The sequence below is a fragment of the Lepisosteus oculatus genome, chromosome 9 (assembly GCF_040954835.1).
Source record: "Lepisosteus oculatus isolate fLepOcu1 chromosome 9, fLepOcu1.hap2, whole genome shotgun sequence".
In the NCBI taxonomy this organism is placed as follows: Eukaryota; Metazoa; Chordata; class Actinopteri; order Semionotiformes; family Lepisosteidae; genus Lepisosteus; species Lepisosteus oculatus.
Window position 1 is genome coordinate 204,097 of NC_090704.1, and position 11,223 is coordinate 215,319.

The 11,223-nt window shown below is 35.4% G+C and overlaps 1 protein-coding gene across 2 annotated transcripts; it reads right to left on the reverse strand.

The window, feature by feature from the left end:
* Positions 1 to 235: 235 nt before the first annotated feature.
* On the reverse strand, positions 236 to 11,066 carry lpar3 (lysophosphatidic acid receptor 3). Of its 2 annotated transcripts, none has more exons than XM_006634823.3 (3): positions 10,974 to 11,063; positions 9,234 to 9,987; positions 236 to 4,438 (listed from the first exon to the last, which is right to left on the reverse strand). In XM_006634823.3, exons 2-3 carry the CDS (start codon positions 9,979 to 9,981, stop codon positions 4,074 to 4,076), a joined length of 1,113 nt encoding a protein of 370 aa, XP_006634886.2. In that variant the 5' UTR covers positions 9,982 to 9,987; positions 10,974 to 11,063; the 3' UTR covers positions 236 to 4,073. The 2 variants fall into 2 exon arrangements, with proteins under 2 accessions (XP_006634886.2, XP_015210879.1); XM_015355393.2 differs by having other exon boundaries at positions 237 to 4,438; positions 9,234 to 9,990; positions 10,974 to 11,066.
* Between the last annotated feature and the right edge of the window lie 157 nt (positions 11,067 to 11,223).

Sequence of the window (11,223 nt, forward strand, 5' to 3'; positions counted from 1 at the left end):
TCTACCTGACATGCAGAATGTGTACATTTGTAATCGAATGTAGCAGGATATAATTGATGTAGAGGAGAACATGTTTTAAAAAAGAATATCATGTTCCAGTGTTTAAAGCAACTGCCTTCCAAAAAAAGGTACATCATTGAAACTATGAGTATAATGACAGTGTTGTGGAATGAAGAACTAAACAAAACAAAAATGTTTGCATTAGGTTAATAAGACATCTGTCTTATGGATTTACTGTATATTATTCTTATTGACCCCAGCATATATAGCACTATACTAAGTTAAGCCTTCAGAGAGAACAAACTGTGTCTTCACTTAAGAGTCTTTAGTCTTCATGCACTTTCATTTAATAAAATGTAATTAAATTTACGTAGCTATACACAAACATTTTCTAGCAATTACAAGATATTTTTTAAATGTCAACATTATCATTAAATAGGATGCATCTGAATTAGGTTTATGTGAGTAAAAGCACTTCATGTACTATTGATCAAATGCACTCTCAAGGTTTCATGGTAAAAAGTCCATCACTTGTTCATTTCTGCCACCTTGTGGTGATACAGTTCTCATTTCATTAACATGCAATGTTGCTCTAAAACACCTTGTTTTGTACCTGTTGACAGTCTAAAAACTAGATATACGTGTTTTCAACACCTTCATTATTGTGTTCTTTTACCTGGGGCTTTTTTTAAATAAGAATGCCCACAGTTTAGTTTCACATAAAGTGACATTTTGAGTGACAAATAAAGCTTAACTGAAAAAAGGAGGGTAATTGATTTGATTTGTGATATGTAATGGCCTTTTTGATATTTCAAAGATTAATCATTCTGATCTGATCTAAAGATTATTAAAGAAATTAAATTTAAGAATGAATTAAAACTATGTATATTCATTTGATACAGATTTAATTGGTGCTGATTTATGTAAGGTAGTCATACAGTCATACAGATGTATCTGAAATGCCTCTCAGGATGTTTTTGGATATTTTTGAAGGACACCTTAAGTATGAACTCACTAGCTTTTTATCTCCTATTCTAAGTTGTGGTTCAGTTAAGTTTTAAATTAGTTTTATTACAAAAGAGCTTGTGAAAAACTGAACACAAAACACCACTGTTCTCTCTGAAAGCAAATCTGATAAAAGCACAGTCCATTTCTATGTGCTTTTATACCTCTGGAACAACATGAACAGCCTCCTAAATTAAAATAAATGCTGTGTTAAGGACATACATATTTAGAATGAATGTCTTTGTACATTACAAACATCACAAAAGTTCTGCTGTGAAACATTGTTTTGCCTAAATACATACCTTCCAAAATACAGATCTTCATGGATAGAGTCATACAACAGGTTTGCTGCCTGCTTGCTCTCATAAAAGAGCTGTCTCACGTCTAACTCACAACAAGAAAGCGAACAAAGAACAGTGTAGTTCAGTTCCATAGGTCACCCAGAAATCTGTCACAGATTTCAATAATATTTTATAACCCTTTCTTCAGTGATTAGTAAGTGAATTGGTTAAAAGTTATTTCTTCTTAAAAATACAATAAAGCAAATTAATGCTATTTTTGTGGAAAGCAGCAACATCTGATTTTTGGAGGTTACATCCAGCACTATGCAATAGCTTAGGTCAGTGGTTCTCAAACTTTTTGGACTAAGTACCACCCCTAATCCAACCAAAGCATCCAAGTACCACCTACAAGTCATCATCTCATAGGAACCCCAGAAATTCTCAATGACCAACATGAGCTTGCGTGCACACACTCACACATACATATAATAAATATTATAATAATAAACTTTGTTTGATATATTAAAATGTGGCTCCTCAAAGTGTTTTACAGAAAAAAAAACAACAACAAATAAAATTAAAAAGCACCATTTCAGTGAGAGGGGTGAGCCTGTTTAGTCGAGCAAAGCAGATGTGAATTAATTTTTCAAGCCTTGATACAATTCACAACAGAGTCTTAACAGATTTTAAATCGTCAGGCATTTTCTTGACGGCCAAGGTCTCGCGGTGGATGTTGCAATTAAACCATTAATTTCTAGAGCAACCTCTCTAATTCGTGCAACTACACCGCTGTGTCGGCTTGTCATTGCTCTAGCACCGTCTGTACAAACTCTGACACATTTAATCCAGTCGATGCCATTCTCTTCGATAAATTCATTCAGAAGCTGAAATACGTGCTCTCCAGTAGTTCCTGTTGGTAGCGGCTTACAGAACAGAAAGTCTTCACGGGACGTACCCTCAAACTCGTATCTAACGTAAACGAGCAAATTGGCCAAATCGACTATAGACTCATCTAATTGCAGTGAAAAACATCTGCTCATCTTAACGCGCTCTGTCAGCGTACTTTTGATATAATCCTTCATTTCAATAAGTCTATGAATGACTGTATCTTTCAGGGGGGGCAGCAGGTCAAGCTGTTCAGCAGCTTTTTCTCCACACATAATAGTGTGGGGCTTACCTGCTTTAGCAATCCGCAAGCTTGCATTTTTCCACATTTCCATTTTTATTTCAGTGTTTAAGTATTTATTTCATGCGCATGGGAGAGAAACACAGAGACGTATTTTTCTCAAATTAACTTAGAACAGTTCTTAAATATTTTTCTGTTATTTTTCACACTTTCCTGTGCTCACAAGATTACCAGCGTTCGTAGCATGCATTTCTATGCATTCCTGTGTTTTCAACGTTGGCATTGTTCCAAAATCACGCACATTCTCCTTTCTCCCTATTTGCTGGAGATACAGTAGCTTTTTTTAAATACAATTGGTCACTTGCGTCCATAGCACGCATTAGTATCTCTTGTGTCCACTGAAGTATTAATGCGCACTGTATCATAGTACGTAGGCTGCGTATTCAACACGTATAAAAATACAAAATATGAAAACCCTTCCCGATTTTTTCAGCGCACACAACACAGTTCCAGGGTCATTTGGCGTACCACCTGGCGGCACGCCACGTACCACTGCAGGTACGCGTACCACAGTTTGAGAACCACTGGCTTAGGTTATTCCACTGAAAGGTAAAATTCTATTAACACTACATTTTCATTACTTATTACTCATGATAATTACTTCGTATGCCCACTTTCTGCTGAAGTGTTAAATCATTTTTAAGTGTAAGAGTGAAGCTTGGATACAAAATGTATTGCAGGTCTTAGATTTATACAAGCCTTATAGATTTCTTACATCCACTGTAGATTACTTTCAGGTTCCCAGTAGTCCAGTCTTGACCTTCAAACACTTTTACAGTACCAATTTTCACTATGCTTTATAAAAAAACATACCTTTAATTTTTTTTTCACTGAATCCAAAATTGCTATGCTGGAGTTAATCTGAAGTGAATAAAATAAATTAAAAATAGCCTGATCGTTTGAATGCGTCTGTGGGTGATAACTGAAATGCAACTAATGAAACTTGTTTTTCTTTCCATGAAAACAGACAGCAATAAAATTAGTGGTAAAACACAGCAAACATTAGAAACAACCTAAAGTGTAATAAAGGAAAAGAATAGCTGTTAAGAAGCATCCATTTATATGCATAATGTCATATCATATCATAATCATATTTATGAATGTACTGTACAGTATACTGTGTTTTACAATTAACAATTTTGTTATGAAACTTTTAAAAATCTGCATATGACATACTGTACACAAATTTCTATTAAGTTCTTTATAATCAAGGAAGTATTTGCTCTCAAATTCCTCTTTATAGTTAGTGATTCAAGATAAACTTAAATCTTTAAATCAGTGACGTCACTGTAATAACACACTACACAGGAGTATCACAGTGCACAGGAGTCTGCAGGAGGCAACATGTCTAGAAAAGAAAATCAGGTATTTATATGGTACATTTTGTAACAGCAGTTACTAATGAACAATGTGTGTAAACCCAAATCCAAAATGCAGGGAAAGTCAGGTATATACAGACTCTCATTGAGCATACTAGGCAAGCACCTGGACAAATTTGAGGATCCATTTCCTTATACCTATGAAACTGGTTTAATTCAGATGGCATTCTGTCCATGCACAAAGTACAGTTCACAACGTTCTCCTGTCCTTCAGGAGACAGATCATTCCTTGAGTTCTTCTTGGGTGGCAATGTTACCTTCCTCAGCAGTGATCTTACATTCCTCAGTATTGATCTTACCATCCTCTGTGGCACGGATGCTGATGTCCAGACTAGAGTTCAGAGCTTTGGAGTTGGCTCTAGAGGACCTCTGTCTCCTGGTGCCTGTGCAAACACAACGGATCATGTTCTTGAAGGTCATCCACATTTCCTCATCCTTGTAGGAATAAATGATGGGATTCAGGACAGAGTTGAGTACAGCTAGCAGCAAGAACCAGCGTTTGAAGCCCAAAAGTTTGCACTGCTTGCAGTTCAGACCATCCAGTAGCAGAACCACAAGTCCAGGTGTCCAGCAAATCACAAACACACCTAAAAGGTCAGAAATATTAAAATTACAAGACAACGCAATTGTTTCTTAATACTTCAAAAAACAAATTTTGTTCTTTGTGATTAAGATAAGGTACTAAATATTTATTTACGTGCTTGTTTAGTGCAAACCAGTTTTACATCTTTAACTTTAAAAGCTTTCATTTGAGAGTTTGAAATATGAGACAGGCTCATGGATTGTTCCCTGGAAAAGATATCACCATATTACCCATAAAACTGCCTCTTGCAAAGAAAATATATAAAATTCAACATTCCATATAAATCAGAATGCAAACGTTATTGTAACACTTTGATGGTTGCATTTTATCAGTTACTGAGTCTACTGTGAGGTTAATACAGTATATTAGATAAAAAATTCTCTTTTTTATATCCACTGAATGAAGCCTGGTACACTTTAGTAATAGAAATAACAAGTAAATACCAAAACAAAAGTTTTACGGAAGAGAATAATTGGGTTGCATCTTGTCAGTATTATAATTATATTTAATATAATTATAATTTGTATTGAACTCCTTGACCTGAGCTGATACAGGTCTTGAGATAAAATGTAAGAAAAATTACTAAGTTAAATCCTTTTTAGTGGAAGCTTATATGGCATTTTTATCATTAAGTATTTAACATATACAGTACACGCATCTCTCACTTTACAAGCTCAATGGGTACGATAATTTCTGCTTGATGGCTTGAGGGAAAAGTGCATCCTACAGGACCACCAACTTCACTTACAAACTGTTTTTCTGCAGAGGTTTCCCAAGTACTGGACAGACCCAGCAATCTGATCACCAAGCTACAAGGTGGTCAACATTGCTGTTTATCATGCACTAACAAAAAAAGGCAATTACACCCTTTTAAAGAAAGCAATTGCTAGCCTGTTCCCAGCCTCTCAGTTCTCTGTTGTTCATTTATGTTTGCCAGTTTAATGTAAAGGAACATCCTCATCATTGTGTTTTGTTCAAGCTACACTGCAAACATCCTTGAGTTCCTTCAGCTAGTAAAGAACATCACAACATATGTATAAGGAAAGCAGATGATCAAAAACATTCTACAAGTAGACAAATGTGAAAAACATGAAAGGCTCAATACGCAGGGAAATCTAATCCTGATCTCAACCCTAATATCCAAGGTCACGTCCATAGATCATCAAGAGCTACAGTAAACATACATACTTTCACCAAAAAACACTTTCAAGTCACATATGTCCTTCTTTATGTTATTTTTATTTATTTAGCAAATGCCCTTATCAAGGGCAATGATGCTTTATGTTCCATATACTGTAATGTAAAACACCAATGATTGATGATTATGAAATAAATAATATTTCCTTCTGTTTTTCTCTAAGACCCGTCCAGGAAATGTTGTTTTCATTTCATTTTTTTTTAAAAAGCACCATTGACCTGACATGTAAAGTAACCTTTATTCTCTACAATTCAACTGTTCATGGTTCCAGAGAAGAATGAGCTGAGAAGAACACCACAGTTACAATGGCATCCAATGGCTTCCTTATACAAGCATGCTCTATCAGCCTTGTTCTGTGCTAGCTAAGGAAAATAAAAACAAGTCTATTCTGTAACATGTAGAAGTGAAATTAAGTGCATACCTTTCAGATTTTAGTCATTCAATGTGTTATTGTGTATCACATTTACTTAAAGACATATAATACAATTTTGTATGTGACTCAACAATTTACAAGCTTAGAGACAACCTCAATGCAATCTATAGAGATAACAATTCTAATTTAAGTATTTCAACAGTCATCTTGACGTTCATCGACCTTATAGGACAATAAAAAAGAGTAATAAAATGTGGTTGTGTGTTTCGAAAGTAAAATTGTCTGTGGAATGCATTGCTTATATTTCAAAAGTAACAGGAAGGCACATACTGTATAATTCTCTTAAAAGCACCTTTAACCTTTTTACTATAACTTTTAAATAGCATCAGTTTTTATACTATGATATTTGGCTCATCTTTTATAATGTTTTAACTATATCAATCTTTACAATGGATAAACAAGAAAAAAACACTTAATAGAAAAAATGAAATAACACCTGATTAATTTTAGAAACATGAGATCTTGAGCTACATTGGTTAAAAGTACATTATACTAGTATGAGTATACAGTATATGCAGTGGTTCTAAATAAAAAGGAAGTAATCAAAACAACTGGAAAGAGTCTTTCTCCTCAAGTACAAAAAACAAAAGTGCTGCACTTTCAAGCGGCACTGTATTCAGGGAGGCATGTATGTAATTGGGAGGAAATATGGATTAACATCTTTTGACTATGCATGGTCTTTGCAAAAACATTTTTGAATAAAAATACAATGCAAACACAACAAAGCAGATTTCATATTAAAATATGACCAATTTACTGAATACTAACTTCTAGACAAATCTGGAACAACACTGTTGTTTGACCTGGTACAGAATGGAACATGGAAAAGTTTGCAAACTAGAGGAGGCCGTTAAATTAATCTTGCTCCTCTAGTTTTTTGAAGCTGATTGATTGGAGGACCTTATCTTGGTGTTTCAAGAAATAGCTTTAACAACATTTACGTAACAGTACTGAAAAAATAATAGACAGAAAAGAATTTCTTATAGCAAAGATTGAGTTGAAACTTGTCTAATTACCATTTCTAAGTCTTAAAATGAAGCAGGTTAAGTTATAAATACAAAAGAAGTCACTATTAATGCCACAGTTCTAAAAAATGCTACAATAATTGCAGTTGTAGTTTATTTTATGTACATTTAATTGTCAATTTACTGTTCAATTAAAGAACACTAGCAAAGTCAAACTGTATTTTAGCCAAAGCAGTGAACGCTCTGAACATGTCCTCAGATGTGAGAAAAAATAGCAAATTAGATGTATGGTGTGAAATATGAAGTATAAAAATATTCAAGAGGAAGTCAAGCCCTAAACGTGCCCTTTCTGCCTACCAATGTATAAATAATAACACTCCGAGCTCACTGAGGCATTTTGGTTTGTGACCCTTCCTCCACCCTCTGGCAGCAGTTCCCTGGCTGATCTTCATTAAAGGAGGTTTCAACGGCCCCAGTCTAATGGATAGGTTGTCGTCTCCTCAGCCAGGCAGATAATGGAAATACAAGCTCATCAAATCACACCTCCTCTTTTCTCGTTAGTTAGGGTTTTTGATTTTCAAACAATAAGTATCATGAAGGTGCAGAAGATTAAAGCAATATAGAAGATATTAAACTTTGGGCCAAATGAAGAAAGATAAAAACACAACAGGTTCAGATCAAGCACCGTTCATTTCTTTTGTAAGAAATCTAACACAGTAAACATTAAACATAAACATAACACATTAAACAATATACAGTATGTCAAATCAAACACATATCTAGTTTTCAACCACCTCACGAAATACTGATAGTTTTTTAACCTGAAGTGAGTAATATTAACAATCCCTTAAGTCCAAAGACCTTTGTGACTACTAACTGGAAGCCATAAAATACAATCTTGCAATTTACAAAGTACAATGGTTCTATTAATTAGTGCTTACAGAGCTCTGCAGCAAGTTGAGCTTCTGATGTCTCATGGATGAAAAAATCCTGCTTGCATGATCTCAGCTCTGCTGTTTCTAATGGGAGATTAGGTTGTGTAAAGTGTCTTTGGGCAAAGCTTACAACAGTCTGAAAACCTGGATGTATCGGAAACTGTAAGTTCCTACACATTGCTACTATCAGGCACAATGAAACCACAGCCAGATAGGTTTAAAATTTAACAATGCTTTTCATTTAAAGCTGTCAACAGGTGAAAGAATGTATGATCATTTCTTTAGCAATTACTTTACATTAGCACTTTTTGCAGTACATTTATTTTAATCTATAAATACATTTTCTTCAAAGAAAATGCTTTTTACGTGATGACTCCTCAACTGTAACCTTTTAACAGACCATCCAATCATACCACTGACCACCTAACATAAGGCCTTTTTGTCCACATCTCCCTTAAGCCCCCCTCCAGTCACAGGCACAGTAGTATGTATAAACATGGCCCCTCTGGTCATTTCAGAATTACCCACAGGGAATTATGTTTATCCAGAAACTGCATCTCTTCCAGAAAGTCCCTTTCCATGTACATTAGCAAAGGAGCCAGGAAAATGTAGCCTAAGAAATAAGATGAAACACTGAAAGCAGGAAAACACTAAGAAGATGGAAGACTGACAGGCCACAGTTTTCCTAAGAAAATACTCTGTGACTACTGTAACTTATCATATTATTCTTCAGATATTGTCAAGAAAACTAAACAACCAAGAGCTACTGTATAAGAGCTACTGTGTGTCTGACAGACATGAAAGAAACATGTTTGACTTTCCATCTTTCACTATGGAACTAGACTTATAATATGACTGTTACTAACTAGTTCTAATTTAAAATGCATATGATTGTTACTCACCATATCTCCTATTTCTGCCAAAGTTAAACATACGCACAGCAACAAATATGATTATGGGAAGCTCAGCCCCACCCCAAAGTGCATTTCATATGGACTTACAAAATCCCTCAAGGTTTAACTATGAGTTAAGTTTAAAAGATTCGATTCTCCAACATAACAGTAAACCCCCAGGGCTCTGGGCTAAGTTTCTGGTTTGAAATGAAATGTGTTTTAGAGTCTTACAACTCTTCATGGGAACCTGTTTGTATTGTACCTCTTTCATATCTGAATACTAATATAGTTAACAATAATGAAAATCACTTACACTTTCAGTTAACTTAACATTCCCATACTGATAATTATTTTGCAAAGGCATTGTGAACTCACCTAGCACTGTCATCACAGTCTTTATGAGCTTCATGGGTGTTCTCTTTCGATTTATAGATCCCCTGGTGTGGGAGGACAAGATGGATGTTTTCCTCTTGACATATAAGTATATTCGCGTATAAATTACCACCATGATTAGGAAGACGAAAAGGTTGGACACTGACCATGTGGTCAGATAGCTTCTGCTGAAGATAGGTGCCAGAGTGGAGCAGTCCTCAAGGCTGCATATGCAGTTCCAGCCCAGACTTGGCACAGCACCCATGGTAATGGAAACTGCCCACACCAGCACTATTAAGAATGTCACACGCCGTTTTGTGAGGTTTCTGAGTACTTTTAGTTTCATTACAGAGATGTATCGCTCCAAGGCAATTGCTAGCAAGTTGGCCAAAGAAGCTGAAAGACTGGTGTCGAGTAGACCCTGGCGGAAGAAATAGAGCTGTACAGTGAGCTCCTTGGATACTGCTCCTGTGTTGAACATAAGATACACATAAGCTATTCCAGCTAAGAAATCTGATGCTGCCAAGTTGGCTAGCAAATAATAGAAAGGATAATGGAATCTCTTGTTGGTGATCACTGCTGCAATGACCATCGCATTGGACACAAAAATGAAGAGGCAGAAAAAGGAGCCAAAGCACTGGACAACAATGAGCTGGTTGGAATCCCAGTCCTTTATGGTGTGGTTGCTGTTGTTATAAAAGAAACCCATGGGCTTGCCATAGTAGCAGTAGTTTGCACTGGGATGCATCATGCGGAGCTTCTGAGAACACAGGTGATTCAGAAAGAACAGAATGTTATTGACCAGTATGGAGACAGCCAGCAATTTTCGAAGAACATTTCTGTTAGTCTCTCTTTAAGACATAGAAATACAGTAGCAAAATCATCCCTATATAATACATAATAATTTAACACTTAAAAGTTTAAATTTTAGAAAAATACATAAACAATGTCTTTGAAACAACACAATAAAATCTCAAGAACAGCTGCATGAAGCAGACTAAAAACTGGCTTTAAAATATGGTGAGGAGCTGATCAGCTTTTTATAGACACTGAGCAGGTGGATAAATTAGCTTATGTATAGCATGCGTCTTACACTTCAAAAGTAGGATACTTGCAAAAATGATTCATGATAGATAAAACAATAAAACAAACATAAAAATGAAGAAATGGCTGTGAGTCTGATCCGACTTCCTAGTTTCAAATGAAACACTAAAAAGAAATTTAAAACAAGATGCACAGCTAGAATCAGGTCTGTGTTTTGGGAATAACATTCTCTGTTTCAATTTTAAAGTGCAATGTAGGCTACCAGGGTGAACAATAACATTATGAAGAAAACAACCTTGTCAACAATTGACTTCTAAAACACAAGCAATAAAAAACACACTGGTATGGTAGATTTAACTAAATGAATATAACTAAACTAATTACAGGTTACAATAACTAGTTAATAATTTGTACTGAACTTCAGAAACATTAGTTTAAATGTCATATTAACTGCTTTTTTACAACTGAAACTAAGTTGAACTGGAGCAAAAAACGTGTCAGTTTTGAAAGCTCATTTCTTTACGTTCATGGTGTATACCTTGATTCGAGTTTAAACTGACGCAATACTATCGTCAAAGTTGTTGAAGTTTAACGCAGTTTTGTAAACGAACGAATGCACTTGACAAAGAAACCGCATTAAGATCATTAAGAATGTAAATGTTTTAAAATAATGTATTGCGAAAGCCGTAAGGTACTCACCAGTTGTGTGGTTTATCTTGACATTCTAGCTCTGCGTGGTAAATACAGTATATATAGTACATGTTTGGGTACTTTCTAGAGACGTTTTCCTATTCGTTTTACTACAGTAATTCAGCTCTTCCGTGCTTCTTCTTGAATTGCTCATGTGTACTTTGGCATCAAGCAGGAAAGAAGTGGTTCTCGGCGGCTTTGAAGGATGAAACAAGTTTTACAAAGTTCGCGCTGACGCACCGGGCGTTGGTCCTGCCGA